The sequence below is a fragment of the Hypanus sabinus genome, chromosome 8, assembly GCF_030144855.1.
Source record: "Hypanus sabinus isolate sHypSab1 chromosome 8, sHypSab1.hap1, whole genome shotgun sequence".
Classification (NCBI taxonomy): Eukaryota; Metazoa; Chordata; class Chondrichthyes; order Myliobatiformes; family Dasyatidae; genus Hypanus; species Hypanus sabinus.
In genome coordinates this window covers 15837860-15854139 of record NC_082713.1, presented here as the reverse complement: position 1 = coordinate 15854139, position 16280 = coordinate 15837860, and the positions used below count along the sequence as shown (strand labels likewise).

The 16280-nt window shown below is 44.0% G+C and overlaps 1 protein-coding gene across 6 annotated transcripts in view; it reads right to left on the bottom strand.

Moving 5' to 3' along the window:
* si:zfos-2326c3.2 (mitogen-activated protein kinase kinase kinase kinase 4) overlaps positions 1-9712 on the bottom strand; it is a 322043-nt gene extending 312331 nt beyond the window's left edge. For all 6 annotated transcript variants that reach the window (XM_059976720.1, XM_059976715.1, XM_059976716.1 and 3 more), the window contains exons 1-2: positions 9600-9712; positions 6376-6441 (exon numbers count right to left, since the gene is read on the bottom strand). In XM_059976720.1, coding sequence (XP_059832703.1) covers positions 6376-6441; positions 9600-9656 — 123 coding nt within the window. In that variant the 5' untranslated portion in view covers positions 9657-9712. The remainder of the gene's footprint in view (positions 1-6375; positions 6442-9599) is intronic.
* Positions 9713-16280: the final 6568 nt, after the last annotated feature.

Here is a 16280-nt window from a genome sequence, read left to right as displayed (position 1 = left end):
CTTATGGTAACATAAATCTGAAAGGACAATCTACCAGGATGGGGTAAGGATGACTGAACAAATGCAGGGTGAGAAACGTGGAGCATAACTAACTTGCTTCTGCAATAAAGAAAACAACTAATTCCAGTATTACCAATGCATAGAAATGGAGTACTATATTGAAATATTCGTGAGATTTCCTGGAGAATAAAGTGATAAAGCAATTTAATAAAATAAGGACCTGCATTTATGAAGCATCTCTCATAACATCCTCTATGCATGTAGTCAGTGAACTACTTCTTAGCTGTAATAACATACAGTACTCCCAACTTAGGCAGAGCAATACAACTGGTAAATGGAAAGGGTTGGATACAGTCCAGTTCAACACAGGCAAAAACCTCCCCACCATTGAATACATTTACATGGAGCACTGCAACAAAAAAGCAGCATCCATCATTAAGATGCCGCGATCCAGGCTACGCTCTCTTTTCACTACTAACATCAGGCAGGAAGTATAAAAGTTGTAGGTCCATCCCACTCGGTCCAGGAACAGGCATTCACCTACAACCATCAGCCTGAATAATTTCATTCACCTCAACTTTGAAATGATTCCACATCCTACCGACTCACTTTCAAGGACTCTTTACAACTCATATTCTCAGTGTTAGTTTTACTTGCACAGTTTGTCTTCTTTTGCACTTTGGTTGCTTGTCAGTCTTCGTTTCTATATATCGTTTTTTTTATAGAAATTCTATTGTATTTTTTTTTAGGTAAATGACTGCAAGAAAATGTATCTTAATACAGTATATGGTAACGTTGCATACTTTGAAAATGAAGATAATCAGAACATTGAGCACTCCACAGACAGAGATGGGAGCATTTATATTGGTGAATCTGTAAGCAGAACAAATTTCAAGGTGCATAATTTATACATTCTTTAATAATAAATGTCCTTTGAATCTTTGAATCCACATAGTTTATCTTGCATGCTGTTCATACTCCTCCAAGTGGACCACAACCTCATTGTGGTTTGGAGTCTTGCATACCTCAATGACCCAGAGAACAGGGCTGGAGTCAGGGCTCTCTGCATTGCCTCTTGGAAGGGTCACCCATTCCAAATAGGTAAAAGAGTAGAGTACAGAATAATAATTGCCCATTAGCCCTCCAGTTTCAGGGGCTCAGCTCAGGGCTATCAACCAGCAATGAAGAATCCTTCTACATCTGAGTCTGATGGTCTTCCTGAGTCTCCACCCTGGACTTACATGACTGACAGTGAAAGCTGAGAAGAAAAGCTTCTGACACCACAAAGGAAGCCCTGAAATGGAGGACCTTCATTGCTGTCTAAACACCAGCAGTGCAACAGGCACAACAAAAAAAACCTGTTCATACAGATCAAATCATTACACAGCACATTGAGGTAGAACACAGTAAAATTATAACAGGATGTGGAATAATGTGCGCAGGTAAACATTAAGGTGCAAGAGCACCACGAGGCAGATTGTAAGATTAAGAACCCGACTAGGGAACTATTCAATTGTATTACAACAGGGTAGAAGCTGTCCTTTAGCCTGGTGGTATGTGCTTTCAGGCTCCAGTGGAAGAGCAGAGAAGAGAGAATGTCCAGTGTGGGAGTGGTGTTTGAGCATGTTGGCTGCTTTACTGAGGCAGATTCTATGGAGCAGAGCCTGCTTTCCATGATTTGCTGAGCTGCACATAGGTGGCGCACGAGGGAATAACAGTACACATTGAGACAAAATGTCGATCAGCTTGCAGATAGAGTCATATAGCACTACAGCAGAGAAGCAGGCCCTTTGGCCCATCTAGTCCATGCCCAACTATTATTCTCTTGAGTCCCATTGACCTGCACCTGGACCATAGATCTCTATACCTCCCATCCACATACTTATCCAAACTTCTCTTAAATGTTGAAATCAAACCCGCCTCCACCACTTCCCCTGGCAGCTCGTTCCACAATCTCACCACCCTCTGAGTGAAGAAGTCCCCCCCGCCATTCCCCCTAACTATTTCACCTTTCAAGTTTAAACTTAATTGTCATTCAACCATACGCATGAATAGATCCAAATGAAACAGCGTTCCTCTGATACCAAGGTGCAAAACATAGAACCAGCAGTCATACACAGCACGTGTATCACAGATAATTATGATAGCAGAGAAACACACGGTTTATAAAAACAATATTAAAATGTAATGATATAGCCCAAGTCCCAAGTTTCATGGTCTGTAGATTGATAGTGCTTGGATGTTGTCCTGGAGCCATGTTTCTACATGATCATCCTACAGCAGTTCCTCATATCAACAGAGCAGCTGCAGATGAATGCAATCCTACTTGCCTCCCACTGAGCGAACACAGGAGAGCAGCACTGATGGGAGGGCCTAGCTGACAACCCAGCTCAGAATCCAGCCACACACAGCTGGATCCGGCTTCTCCTTCTCCTGGATCTGAATTCCCTTCTTTTATTTGGGACACTATGCCGCTCAATTGGGACAGAAGACCATTGCCAAACTGGTCCTATCTAGTGTCAGTCACACGCACTTTTGTGGCTGTTAGTCACTACACAATACAAAGAGCAAATAGATCATAACAGGCAGCCCTGAGGCACGAGGGCCTGTCCGCACCACAACCAAGGCCATGCAGCTCCCCTGCTGTCGGATTCACCAATGAACCAGTGAATAGGACTCACAGTATTCTATATTACCAATTTTCAAGAGGGTCTTGTGAGCACAATAAAAATGTCCTGCACCACTCATTGGATTGTGCACCGCTGTTGTTGCCTACTTGCTTGGAAGGCTGAAGCAGGCTGCAAAATAGTGCAACAAGTCCAGCTCCATCGCTATTCTGCAACCTGCTACTGGGGTAGACCTGCCGTCCTTGGTGTTCTTAATATCCAGCAGTGTCTTTCAATTGTGAAGAAGATGTAAAGGATGAACATTTGCGCTTTGTTTGGACCTGGAGTGGCCACTGCGACCAAGGGCACTGCCATCTTATCAGAAACCTTTCACCCTTAAACCATAACCACTCGTTCTAGTCTCACCCAACCTCAATGGTAAAAGCTTGCTTGCAATTACCCTACCTACATCCCTCATAATTTTGTATATAGTACCTCTGTCAAATCTCCCCTCATTCTCCTACACTCCTGACCAATTCAATCTTTCTCTATAACCCAGGTCCTCAAGTCCCAGTAACATATGTACTGTACATTTTGTCTATTTTTTTCAATCCTATTGATATCTTTCCTGTAGAAAAGTGACCAGAACAGCACACAAGACAGTGGATTCTGGTTAATTGGGTCATCAGGAAATCAGGGCAAAAATAATTAGAAAATAGCCAGGATTCCCTTCTTTTATTTGGGACACTATGCCGCTCAATTCATCCAGTGTACACAGAGCAAGATCAGCGTAGACATCTAATGAAGATAATGGACTGCCTTCATACAATGCTTTTGATGGTTACATCCTCCAACTCTTCAGTTTGGGACAGAAGACCATTGCCAAACTGGTCCTATCTAGTGTCAGTCACACGCACTTTTGTGGCTGTTAGTCATTACACAATACATAGAGCAAATAGATTATAAATAACATCAGTTGTGTGTGTTTGTGTTCAAACAGAACAGTGATTTTTGTCACTGATAATTGATGAGAAATAAGCAGTAAGACAATTCAGAACTGTTTTGCTCACTACAGTTTCAAGTATTCAGGCTTGGAGATGCCAGAAACAGCCAAGAGTGAAAATGAAATTATTTCACTATTTCAACAAGTTAGGAACTATGAAGGAATTGAAGGTATCAACAATCATCTTGAATATTACAACAAAACTGAAGAGTTGGAGGATGTAACCATCAAAAGCATTGTATGAAGGCAGTCCATTATCTTCATTAGATGTCTACGCTGATCTTGCTCTGGATGAATTCTTCCGTCAATAATTGTTGGGAACTAATCCAAACACGAGAAAATCTGCAGAGCTGGAAATCCAAAGCCATACACACAAAATGCAGGAGGATTTCAGCAGCCGGTCCGAAACATCGACTGTTACTCTTTTCCATGGATGCTGCCTGACCTGCTGAGTTTCTCTAGCATTTTGTGTGTGTTGCATTGGGAGCTAATATACAGTTTTATAGTACTGTAGTACTATTGGTAGTGTTCTAATTTGTTTGTGTTTCATGTAAATACACCACACAATTTGTTACTCAGTTTGTCTTTTTAAATACTTCCTTGAAACGTCAGCTAATTGGGACAGCCGCTTAACTGGGCCAAAATGCACTTGTCCCGGTGTTTCCCAACTAACTGGAATCCGCCGAACTCCAAATTAGGCTTTACCAACATCTTAAACAACTTCAGCATATCATCCCAACTCCTGTACTCAATACTTTGATTTCAGAAGGCCAATGCTCTCTTTATGACCCTATCTACCCATGATGCCACCTACAAGAAATTATGGATCTGTATGGATGGATCTATATCTACTGCACTCCTCAGTGCCCTACCAATCACTGTCTAATATTTGCTTCACAGAGCTCTGTGGCAACATGGGATCCAGCTCCTGTGTACAATTGACCCTAGGTCAACAACATGGTAAAGGGCAGCAGCACAGCCAGAGACAACGCATTACAAGGACTTCAAACATATTTTGAAGTGTTCAAGCCCCACCCACCAGTTCTACACCCTTCCAGTGGTAAAGCCCCTCAAGACTGATGTCATTTCCTTATCCACTTGGAACTCCTGCACTGAAGGCATCCAATGACCGGCTATGTAAAGGCAAATGAAATAGTTAGGGGTGAAGGGTAATTCCTGATATGATGAATAATTGTGTCCACCCAGAGAAGTGATCGCAGTTTGATTGGATCTGGGTTTCCAAATTTTTCAGCACAACTGGGAAACAAATTTTTTCATCTGATAGAATTTTCATCTGTTTTACAGCACAGAAACAGACCCTATGGCCTCACCTGTCCATGCCAACTTTCAAGTACACATCTGCACCATCAGATTGAGGGACCACTTTGTTGATCACTGGCTCTTTCTGACAGACTCTCCCAGGGGCCACCCATTTCAGTTTGACTTGTCCATGGTCCACGGTTTCTATTAATGCCACAATGAGGCCAAACTCGGGTTGTAGAAGCAGCACCTCGTATTCTATCTGGCTAGCCTCCAATCCATTGGCACAAACATTGATTTCTCTAACTTTCAGTAATTTCTCCCTCCTCTTCTCTCTCTCTTTTTTCCATTCCCTATTCTGGTTAACCTTCCACTCTTCTCCTCACCTGTATTATTTCTTTTTGGTTCCTCTCCTTCTTTCTTTTCTTTCACCAGCATCTCTTATCAGATTCTTTCACCTTCTGCCTTTTACTTCTTCTACTTATCACCTTCCTGCCTCGCATACCCTCCTCCACCCATCCACTCACCTTTCCCCTTCACTTGGTCTCATTTTTCACTTGGCAGCCTTTATCCTTCCCCTCCCTCCACCTTCTTATTCTGGCTTCTTTTCCAGCCCTGATAAAAGATCTTGGCCCAAAACATCGACTGTTTATTTCCCTCCATAGATGCTGCCTGACTTTCTGAGCTCCTCCAGCATTTTCTGCATGTTATCTGCTTGCATCTGCAATAATCCCTTCTAGCAGCACTTGGTATCGACTTTCATAGCTTGGAAAAGGATTTGGAATATGGTGGCATTATCTGCAAACTTGTAGATGGAATTAGAGTAGAATCTCGCAGAGCATTAATGAGTGTTCAGGGAGTAGAGTAGGGGCCAAGGACACAAACCTGTGCTCGTTTACATCTTGTGAGAGTTCCTGCTGCTGCCACTGCCCTCTGATGTTTGGGATACAATTCCAAGTAACTCATGGAAGTCATGTAAATAACGTTTGCTTTTCTCATTAAACCCATCTATTTATTTGAATGGACAATGCATCCAAGAACACCTCCTCAGCATTAGTCCCTCTCCTTTTTATGTATACTTATTTAATTTAATGTACTTTTTAATGTAATTTATAGTTTTTATTACTATGTATGGCAATATACTGCTGTCACGAGACAACCAATTTCATGACATATGCGGGCAATATTAATCGTGATTCAGATTCTGAATGTCGATTGCTGGTGCTTTTCAAAGTGCTATGCTAACCACTACTGTGCATGACAACCTACAGAAATATTGCCCAATCTCAAATATCCTTGTGGTCACTGAGGTGGCAGGGATTGAAACAACATATCCTGCTTCACACAAGAAACCCTCCAGACTGAACCATACAAAGACAAAATGCATAAATGGATAAAACATATAATTTATGAATGGACACATTATATGAGAATCTGCCACATTACACTGATCAAACTCAAACAATTTCACTCAGCAGAATTCCTGTGAATTGGAACGATTCTAACCTTGTAGACTTGGCCATAGGTCCCATTGCCGACCACTTCAACCAGCTCAAATATCCCTGCAGGATCCTGAGGGAAGAAAACCACACTTAATAAATAATAGAACCGTTCATTCACCAGCCTCTGAAGAGATGCACAATTCCAAATCAAATTGATTATAAAAACCATACACACACATCTGCTTCCCCATACTGCATATATTAAAATGAGGGTACTGTGGAGTGGTGGTTCAGACAATTGGTTTATTATTGTAGCATAGAGTCATGGAGCAATACAGCAGAGACTCAGACCCTTTGGCCCAATAAGTCTATGTGTCGAGATTCTGTAACAAGCTTTTATGTGTCATCCAGACTAATAACTCAGATTGGATTGAGTTGGTAAAACGAAAACAGAATTCAGAATATTGTGTTACATTTACAGAGGAAGTGCAGTCCTGGTGTACAAATAAGCACGGGGCCAAAACAAGGAAGATTGTCAAAGTCTGTTTGAGTATCTTATAACTGTTGTCCTTGAGCCTGGTGGTATGCATCCTCAAGCTCTTCTATCACTAGGCGATGGGGGGGGGGGGTAGTGGAAGAAGAAAGAATGAAAGGGGTGGGAGAGGCCTTTGATAATGTTGGCTGCCTTCCCAGGGTAGTGGAAGTATTGAGGGGAGGCTGGTTTGTGTGATAGACAGGGCTATATTCACAATTTTCTGCAATTTCTTGTGTTCTTGTGCAGAGCAGTTTCCATACCAAAGTATCCAGCCAGAATGTTTTCTCCAGTGCATCTGTAAAAACTGGTAAGGTTCACCAAGACGAGTCAAGTCTCAGTACTCTGAGGAAGTCGAGGAGCCAATATGCTTTTGGCAGGACTCAAGCCACAGTTCTGAGGAATTGAAATTAAAATGGTTGACCACACCAGGAACCATTTCTGGTGCACCCAGTGCGGCCTCCTCCACATTGATAAGACCCGACGTATAGTTGGGCCTGCTTTGTCGATCACTTTTGCTCCATCTGCAAAAAGCAGGACTTCCCAGTGGCTAACCATTTTAATTCTAATCCCCATTTCCATTCCAATGTATTGTAGCATGGCCTCCTCTACTGCCACAATGACGCTGCATTCAGCTTATATTCCATCTCCAACCTGCTGGCATGAGCATTGATTTCTTCACCTTCTGGTAAATTATTCCCCTCACCCTCCCTCTTCTTCTATTCCTCACTTTGAACCTCTCCCTACATTACCTCTTCTTTCCTCACTGGCCTATTGCCGTCCCTTTGTGCCTTTCCTCCTCACCTTTCTTCCATGGTCCCTTCTCCACTCCTATCGGATTCCTTCTTCTCCAGTCCTTTTTCCACCTATCACCTCCTAGCTTCTTACTTCATACCCCCTCTCCAACCCACCTGGCTTCACCAATCGCCTTCTAGCTTGTACTCCTTCCAAACCCACCCCCCCCCCCCCCCCATTTTCCTATTCTTACCCTTTCCTCACTTCCTTTCCAGTTCTGATTAAGGTTCACAGCCCAAAATGTCAACTCTTTATTTGTTTCCATAGATGCTGTGTTAAGGAAATAGGGGAGGGGGTTGTGGGGAAAAGCTCCCAATGTTGTGTATCTCAAATAGCCTCTGATGACCAAGTTGCTAAGCCCAGCAGAACAATTGCTAGACAGGAGAAGGGGCAAAGTTGCGTTACTGATGACTTAAAATCTGTCACTGCAGGCAGATGAGGCTAGTCATCTGTGGTTGGCAGCTCATCTAGGAGGAGCAAAACTCCGATCTCAAACCTCTGCTCTCTTTTGGCTATATCCTCTCATGGCGAAGGCTTCGGCAGTAAATGCTGATGAAAAATCCAGAGCTGGAGTCCCTAAGGCAGCTCTATATTGTGTTCAACACTGACTGGCAACCGCAATGCTGCTGGTGACAAACTGTATTGGTCTCTGCCGTTCCTTTAATCATCAGCTGTGTGGAGAGGAGGAGCCTGCAAAATTTTTAACATCCTGCTCTTCATAACGTACTGCTCTGGCTTCTGGCTTGTGCATCACATAGACAGCTGAGAAGTAACATTCATGGTTGACTTTGAACAACAGCCTCAATAGAATCTGCCTGACCTGCTGAGTTCCTCCAACGTTTTATGGGTGTACCTCTTATCCTCCTTCACTTGGAAGAAAAAAGGCTTAGCTCACTCAACCTTTCCTCATTGGAAGTGCTCTCTGATCTAGGACAGAGAACTTGGTGTTTCAGGGAAAATATGTGGAGAGTGGGACTGATAATGACAGCTGGTCTAGACTTGATGGGCTCAATGGCCTGCTACGAAAACACTGATATCCTTCAAGGAAGAAACTCAACTATCTTCACTCTGTCTGACACACATGATTCAAGAGGCCCTTGTGTGATTAGCTCAACTTGAAGGACTCATAGGAATGGTTATAGACCCAACTCATCTAGGCAGGCCAGCATGCCAATCTGAACTAGTGTAATTTGCCCACGTTTTCCCCAAACGCTAAATCTTTTCTATTCATATTCAAAATGTCTTTTAAATATGATCATCGTAATCGCCTCAGACACTTTCTCAGGGAGCCCGTTGAACAGAGCTAGCACTCTCTGTCTGGAAAAAAAGATGTCCCTTTCATTTAAAACCTTTGGTTCATGATTCCCAACCCTGGAGAAAAGATCCCATCTATTTCCCTCATGGTTTTACAGGTGAATCGGGAATAAGGTGAGTAACCCGTCGCTGAATTCAGTTGCCGGAGAATGAACGCCGGTCCCGTTCCTCAAGTGGTTTTAATCTTAGGCAGAAGCGCAAAAGCGTGGCAGTAGGCTGAAGTGACAAGACGCTCAATCAGTAACTGTAAGTAGGAAATCAGAAACTCAAGAGATCCGGCAGATGCTGGAAATCCAGAGTAACACACAGACGCCGCAGGTCAGGCAACATTCGTGAACTTTTGATGAAGGGTTTCGGCCCGAAACGTCGGCTGTAAGTGGCAAGCAACCTCATAACGGAGAGGAGTGACGGAGCACTCTCTGCCCAGAAAGCTCTCCACCAATAGACTCATTTTTAAACGCCTGCCTGATCCTACGCACTGGGTTTGAGAGGTTGCATCTCTAAAGATCTCATTAACCTGGCCTGAGCGTGATCAAATAGCATTAACATTTACCAGCAAAGAAGACTTGTGCGTTAATTCACCTCAGAGATTCGGAGATCTGCAGCCCAACTCTCTCCACAGTGCACACGCGTTAAATGCAACTTACCCGCAAGCAGGACAGATCAATGTTATCGAGGCTCTTGGCTGGGAAGTCTCGAGCCATCTTTGGGCTACTTTCAACCTCCGAGTCGAGTGAAAAGTTGTTCAGATCCTCAACACCCCCCCCCCTTACCCCCGCCCCCCACTTGGGCGAGTAGTTAGAGGGTCACCTCGGCGCTGTCAGTTCATGGTGAATCTCTCGCTCTCTCTCTCTCTCTCTCTCTCTCTCTCTCTCACTCTGCCCCAGTCTAACTGACAAACACAGGAAGCATCGACATCCACAGAGAGGCAGAACCCGGAAAACACATCCAGAGGAAATGAACCAGAGGGCCGGCAAAGAAATCTTGTTACAGGAACAGAAAGAACACCCAAAACTTAGTGACATTTCCCGAAGAAAGGCAAGGAACTGACGTAGAGTATCTCTGCGGTGCTGCTCTCTCGGCTGGCGAACTCAACCAGCCAGTCGCAGGAGAGTTGGTGAAGTATACAGGTCTGGACTCGGACCACATTTCCCTGGTGCTTGATAAGCCAACACAACCCCTGTTCGTGACTGAATGCAGCAACTTTAAGACACACGACCACTAATAACCCTTCATTCATGCGATTGTTTTACCTCGTACTACCTTACCGCTGAATTTATCTGTATGAAGTGTTCAAATAGGCTTTTCAATGAACCTCGGTTCGTGTGACAATCATCTCACCGTCAGTGACACGGCACGGAGCCTCAGCGACCACCACCCCCCCCCCCCCCCCCCCCGTAACATAACCAGAAAAAGGATTGCACCTATTTCTTGGTGTGGTGACCTCTCACCATATATTGCATTGATATCGAATCACCAAAAACAATCTGTATGATTGGGACATGATTGCTTTTAAGAAATTATCTTTTACCTCCTACTGTTACACCAAAGAAGGATATGAAGAAGGTGCAGAAAAGATGCACAAGAATATTTTTCCATTATCTCTTCTGCTTACCCTCTTACCCCTCCCCTCACCTGCCCATCATCTCCTGCTGGTGCCCCTCCTCCCATGATCCACTCTCCCCTGCCGTCAGATTCCCCCATCTTCTGTTCGTTACCTCTTCCACGTATCCCCGCCCACCTTCTCACCACTCCCTCTCCCCCACCCAGTCACCTTCCCCTTCACTTGGCTTCACCGAACATCTGCCAGCTTGTACTCCTCCCCCTCGCATCACCTTCCCCCTTCCTATCCAGTTCTGAAGAAGGGCCTTGGCTCAGAACATTGACTGTTCATTCCTCGACATCAGAGGTTCCCAACCTGAGGTCCACAGATCCTTGCTTCGTGGTCCATGGTATTAAAAAAGTTGGACACCCTGTTCTCCATCAGTGCTGCCTGACCTGATGAGTTCCTCCAGCGTTTTGTAGTTGTTCCTCTGGATTTCCAGCTTCAGCAGAGCCTCTTTTATTCACAAAAATGTTCCCAGGTCTGGCCAGCTTGAGTTATAAGGGAAGACTGGATAGGGTGGGACCGTTCCTGTCCAATGCTTCAATCATGTTTCTAGAGTGAAGCTGGCTGAGCGATGACCTAGATAGGGGGCATAGAAAAGGTAAAGATGGTCATAGTCTTTTAATCAGGGCAGGGTATCTAAAACCATAGGTTTAAGTTGAAAGGGGAGAGATTTAAAAGAGACCTGAGTGGCATTTTTCTTTTCCCCACTCAGAGCGTGGTAGGTATATGGTAATTCTGGGGCGGCACAGTAGCATAATGATTAGCACACTGCTTTGTAGTTTCAGGTTCTGGTCCTGCTGCTGCCTGTAAGGAATTTGTACGTTCTCCCTTTGACCGCATGGGTTTCCTCCGGGTGCTCTGGTTTCCTCCCACATTCCAAAGATGCACAGGTTGGTAGGTTGACTGGTCATTGTAAATTGTCCCATGATTAGGCTACGGTTAAATTATGGGTGGCACAGCTCGAAGGGCCTATTATACGCTGTATCCCAATAAACAAACAAATGAGTTGGAAGAGAAAGTGGTAGGTGGGTAAAATGATTATGGTAGTGAGTGTCCCAAGGCTTTTGTACCTCCTGCCCAATGGTATTAGCACAATGAGAACATGGTCTGGATGGTGCAGGTCTTTTATGATAGATGCTTCCTTCTTGTGGCAATGCTCCGTGTAGATGTATTCAACTGTGGGGAGGGCTTTTCCTGTGATGGACTGGGCTGTGTGCACCACTTTCTGTAAATGTTTCTATTCCTGGGCATTGGTGTTTCCATACCGGACCATGACGCAACCAGTTATAGGGTGAAGGGCGAAGACTGGGCCGAGATGAATGACACACTGTTGGGTGCAGTTTACTCTCTCTCTTGTGTGAGACATGTGATTTTCCAGTGGCTCTTTGCTTTGTCTTCCCAGAACAAGCAGCAGAAACCTGTTGAACAACACTGTCCAGTGAGGGTTTCGGCCCCATCTTTGTCGTTCACATCTTGTTGGAAAGGAAATCTATTGTCCTTACTGGGCCAGCCTGTAGATCCAGACCGAACAACGTAGTTGATCATCAACCATCTCCTCCTGTTGAGACAGGAGCTGTCACATTCATACAATACAGGAACAGGCCCTTCATCCCACCTTGAACATAGAACAATACAGCACAGGAGCAGGCCTTTCAGCCCAGAACTCATAAATACAAACAGAAGAGTTTCTGCTGTGTAGGTGCATGGCCGCGCAGTAACTGAAATGCTCCCGTGTAAATAGCCTTTGTTGCCATGCAGCTGAAATTTTCTTTAATATAATGTTTTATTAAGGCACTGCACAGTTTTCTGGCCATGTAAAAATTTCCTGCTCAGAACACTGGTTGGTCCACGCAACTGTAAAAAAAGATGAGAAGAAATGTTGTTCTGCAGATGCTGGAGTAGCCTGTGATAGAGCTAAGGCTGAGATAGGTTTTGGGGGTTTAGGTCACTCTGTTATAGGAAGTGTGTTATTAACCTCAAAAGAATGCAGAAAAGATTTACCAGGATGTTGCATGGACGTAGAAGCCCAAGTTATAAAGAAAAGGTTGTCTTGACTAGGAATTTATTCCCTCAAATGAGGGGTAACTGGATGGAGATATGTAACGTTATTTGGGGCCTAGACAGGGTGAAAGTCTTGCTAAAATCAAGAGGACATAGGTTTAAACAGAGGCAAAACAACACTTTATAACAGAGATGAGGAGGAATTTCTTTAGCCAGAGGATTGTGAATCTGTGAAATTCATTTGCATGAATGGCTGTGGAAGCCAAGTCATTGAGCATATTTAAAGTGGAGGTTGATAATTTCTTAATTAGTAAATGTGTCAAATGTTACAGAGAAATGGCAGGAGAATGGGGTTGAGTGGGATAATAAATCAGCCATGATGGAATGGCAGAGCAGTCTCTTTGATCCATATGGCCAAATTCTGTGCCTATATCTTATGCTCCTATGGAGATCAATCACAGCTTCTTAACTCAAATGGTGATGCCTGTCTGGAATGAACTGTCATAAACTGTGGTTGAGGGAGGCAGATTAGTGAAATTTCAAAGCAATCTTAATAAGTACATAGTTAGGAGAGGCATAGAGGGCTATGGGTCAAACACAAACAGATGGGACCAATGTGCTGGGCCCCTTGTGCTTGGGTTTTCTCCAAATTCTCTGGTTTCCCCTCATAGGTCCCTTAACTAAGAAAAGATGTGCTGGCTTTGAGAAGGTTCAGAGGATGTTCTCAAGAATGATCCCAGGAATGAAAGGGTTAACTTACGAGAAGCATTTGATGGCTCTGGGCCTGTAGTCACTGAAGTTTAGAAGAATGAGGGGGGTGGGATCCCATTGAAACCTGATGAACATTGAAAGGCCTCGAGAGAGTGGAAGTGGAGAGAACGTTTTCTATAGTGGGGGTGTCTAGGACTAGAGGGTACAGCTTCAGAATAGAAGGACCTTCCTTTAGAACAGAGATGAGAAGGAATTTATTTAGCGAGAGGGTAGTGAATCTGTGGAATTAATTGCCATAAACGGCTGTGGAGGGCAAGTCATTGGGTATACTTAAAGTGGTGGAATGGTGTGCTGAAGTAACAGACCTCCAAAGTGGGATTTGAGCTCACAGCATTTATTAAGACAGCTCACAATCTGGAAAGTGCAACGGTGATCATATCTTGAGAATATGGCAGGATATAGTTAGTATTGGTTAATCAGATCTGCGGTTGCTGTGTAATATTTGTTATGACAGAACTGTACTGATTTCCTTTCAAATGGAAAATGACTGAAACAGCAATTATGATACAAGCATTAGCCACGGCGTCGGGGGTGGGGGGGGGTGGGGGGGGGTGCTTGTGCTCACCTTCGAGAGATTCTTAAGAAGAATGGGACACCCAGCAAAAAAAATTATTTTCCTCCATAGATGCTGCCTGACTTGCTAGGTTCCTCCAGCACTTTGTGTGTGCGTTGCTAGAGATAAACCCACCTTTTGTGTTTTAATATAAAGCCTTGGAATCTTTAGTAGCTAAGTGTATGGGAGAGGGGTTCCAAGACAGCACCTTCAATACTACACAGCAGTGTACTGGCTAGCACGACAGTTCAAGGCGCCAGAGTTTGGAAATTCACTTCCGGTGTCATCCGTAAGGAGTTTGTTCATCCTCCCTGTGGAAGGAGGGTTTTCTCCAGGTGTTGTAGATTCCTCTCACAGTCCAAAGACATACTGGTTGGTAGATTAATTCTAAATTGTCCCATGATTAGGCTAAGGTTCAATTGGGGATTGCTTGGTGGCACAGTTCAAAGGGACACATTCTGTGGTATAGCTCAATAAATAAATACAGCGTTCCATCCCTGGTGTGTCAGAACATAGAACAACTCAGCTCAGGAATAGGTTCTTCAATCCACCTTCTCTGACTAAGGTTTTGAAAAGTAGATAAGATTGGAGTCACACGCCTCTGAGAAGCAACAGCTCTTTGTTTCATGATTACTCTTTTCTGTCCTTTCTTATGACATCCAACCTGGGAGGGCAGAAAAGGCTTTGATACAACATATTGTCAAAGGTGGGGGAACGATCAGTGATGCACCATCAATAACTCTCAGAGACGGGAGGTGAACAATAGGCTTTTATTAGCAGCAAAAGGGAGCACGGCATCTCAGAGACTGAGGGAGGAGCAGTGCCTCCAATCGCCTTTATACAGGGGTCTGTGGGAGGAGCCACAGGAGCAGTCAGCAGACGGGTGTGTCCAGACAGGTATACATAGTTTACCACAATCGGACAGTTAAACAAGAAAGCTGGCAGCCTGGAGGCTGAGCCAGAATTCAGGTTGGAACACGAGGGGCTGAGATAGGGTAAATGCAAGCAGGTTTCTCCCACTGAGGTTGGATGAAACTAGAACTAGAGGTCAAAGGTTATGGGTGAATGTTGAAAAATTTCAGGGTAACTTCTTCACTCAGAGGGTGCTGGGAATGTAAAACGAGCTGCCAGTGGAAATGGTGGATACAGATTTGACTTCAACACAAGAGAGTTTGGTTATGTACATGGATGGGAGGGGTATGGAAAGCTATGTTTCAATGCAGGCCAATAAGACTTGGCACAAATTGAAATTGGCATGGACTAGATGGATAGAAGGGCTTTTTTTCAGTGCTGTGGTGTCTATGACTCCATGAAAGCTGATAAGCCGGCCGGTGATGTAGTGGTATCAGCATTGGACTGCAAGGTGAATGACCTGATTGTGAATCCGGTTGGCTGCTTGCACGCTTTCCATCCATGCTGGGTTGAGCATCAAGCTAGCAACTCAGTCTCGTAAAAAAAAACAGTCAAATGCTACGAAATGGCAAAAAAGGCTGTCCGATGTGTCACAAGGCACGAAAAAGAACAACAACAATGAAAGCAGATGAAATTCAGTTCAGATTAGAGAAAATATTACAGAGTGAAGAAGGACAGTGCAGAAAATAGAAACCGTGAAACAGAAACAGCTGTTGCGTCTGAGTCAGGAGGATGTGACTCAAATTTTATCCACTGCTCAAAACCTTGGCCAGAGATAGGGGAATTGAAGGGCCTGTTCCTGTGCTGTATACTTCTGCCTTCCATGACACACCAGGGAGGGAACGCTGTGGTGATGGACTTGCTATCTTTAAACCTATCTCCCTCACACTTAGATACAGAAGATTCCAGAGCCTTGGATTACAAGACAATGGGGGGGGGGGGGTTACCTCTAGTAACACCCATAAAGTGCTGGAGGATCTCAGCATGTCAGGAAGCATCCAGAAGTGTCCCCGTCAATTTCTGTCATTTAATGTCACAAGAAGTCTCTGGGATTTGGAGCCAAGGGTAGGATCTTGCTCTGTACATATGGGGAAAATGTTCAAGAGCCAAAAGACATAGCTGCTACAAAGTAAGAAGAGTAAAAAGGATGCAGGTTAAGGGGGGGGGGGGTGGGTGGGTGGAGTAAAGAGTACTGCAGAAAAAGGAGGAAATAAATATTTAAAAGAGAATAAAGTAAACTCAGTTCTACTTAAGATGAAAAAGCTCCTGAAATAAATTAGTATGGTACTATTAATGGAAGGAATAAAGAAAGATGGAAAAAAATTGAGCGGCTTAGATTATTATTTTTTCATTATAGGGGTATCAAAAGAAAGAGGGCATTAGGTTCAATGTGAGAGGATGGAGTTTTAAAGGGAGTCTAAGGAATAGATTTTTGCAAAGTGAGTGGGTGTTATCTCAAATTCATTTATTTATTTATTGAGA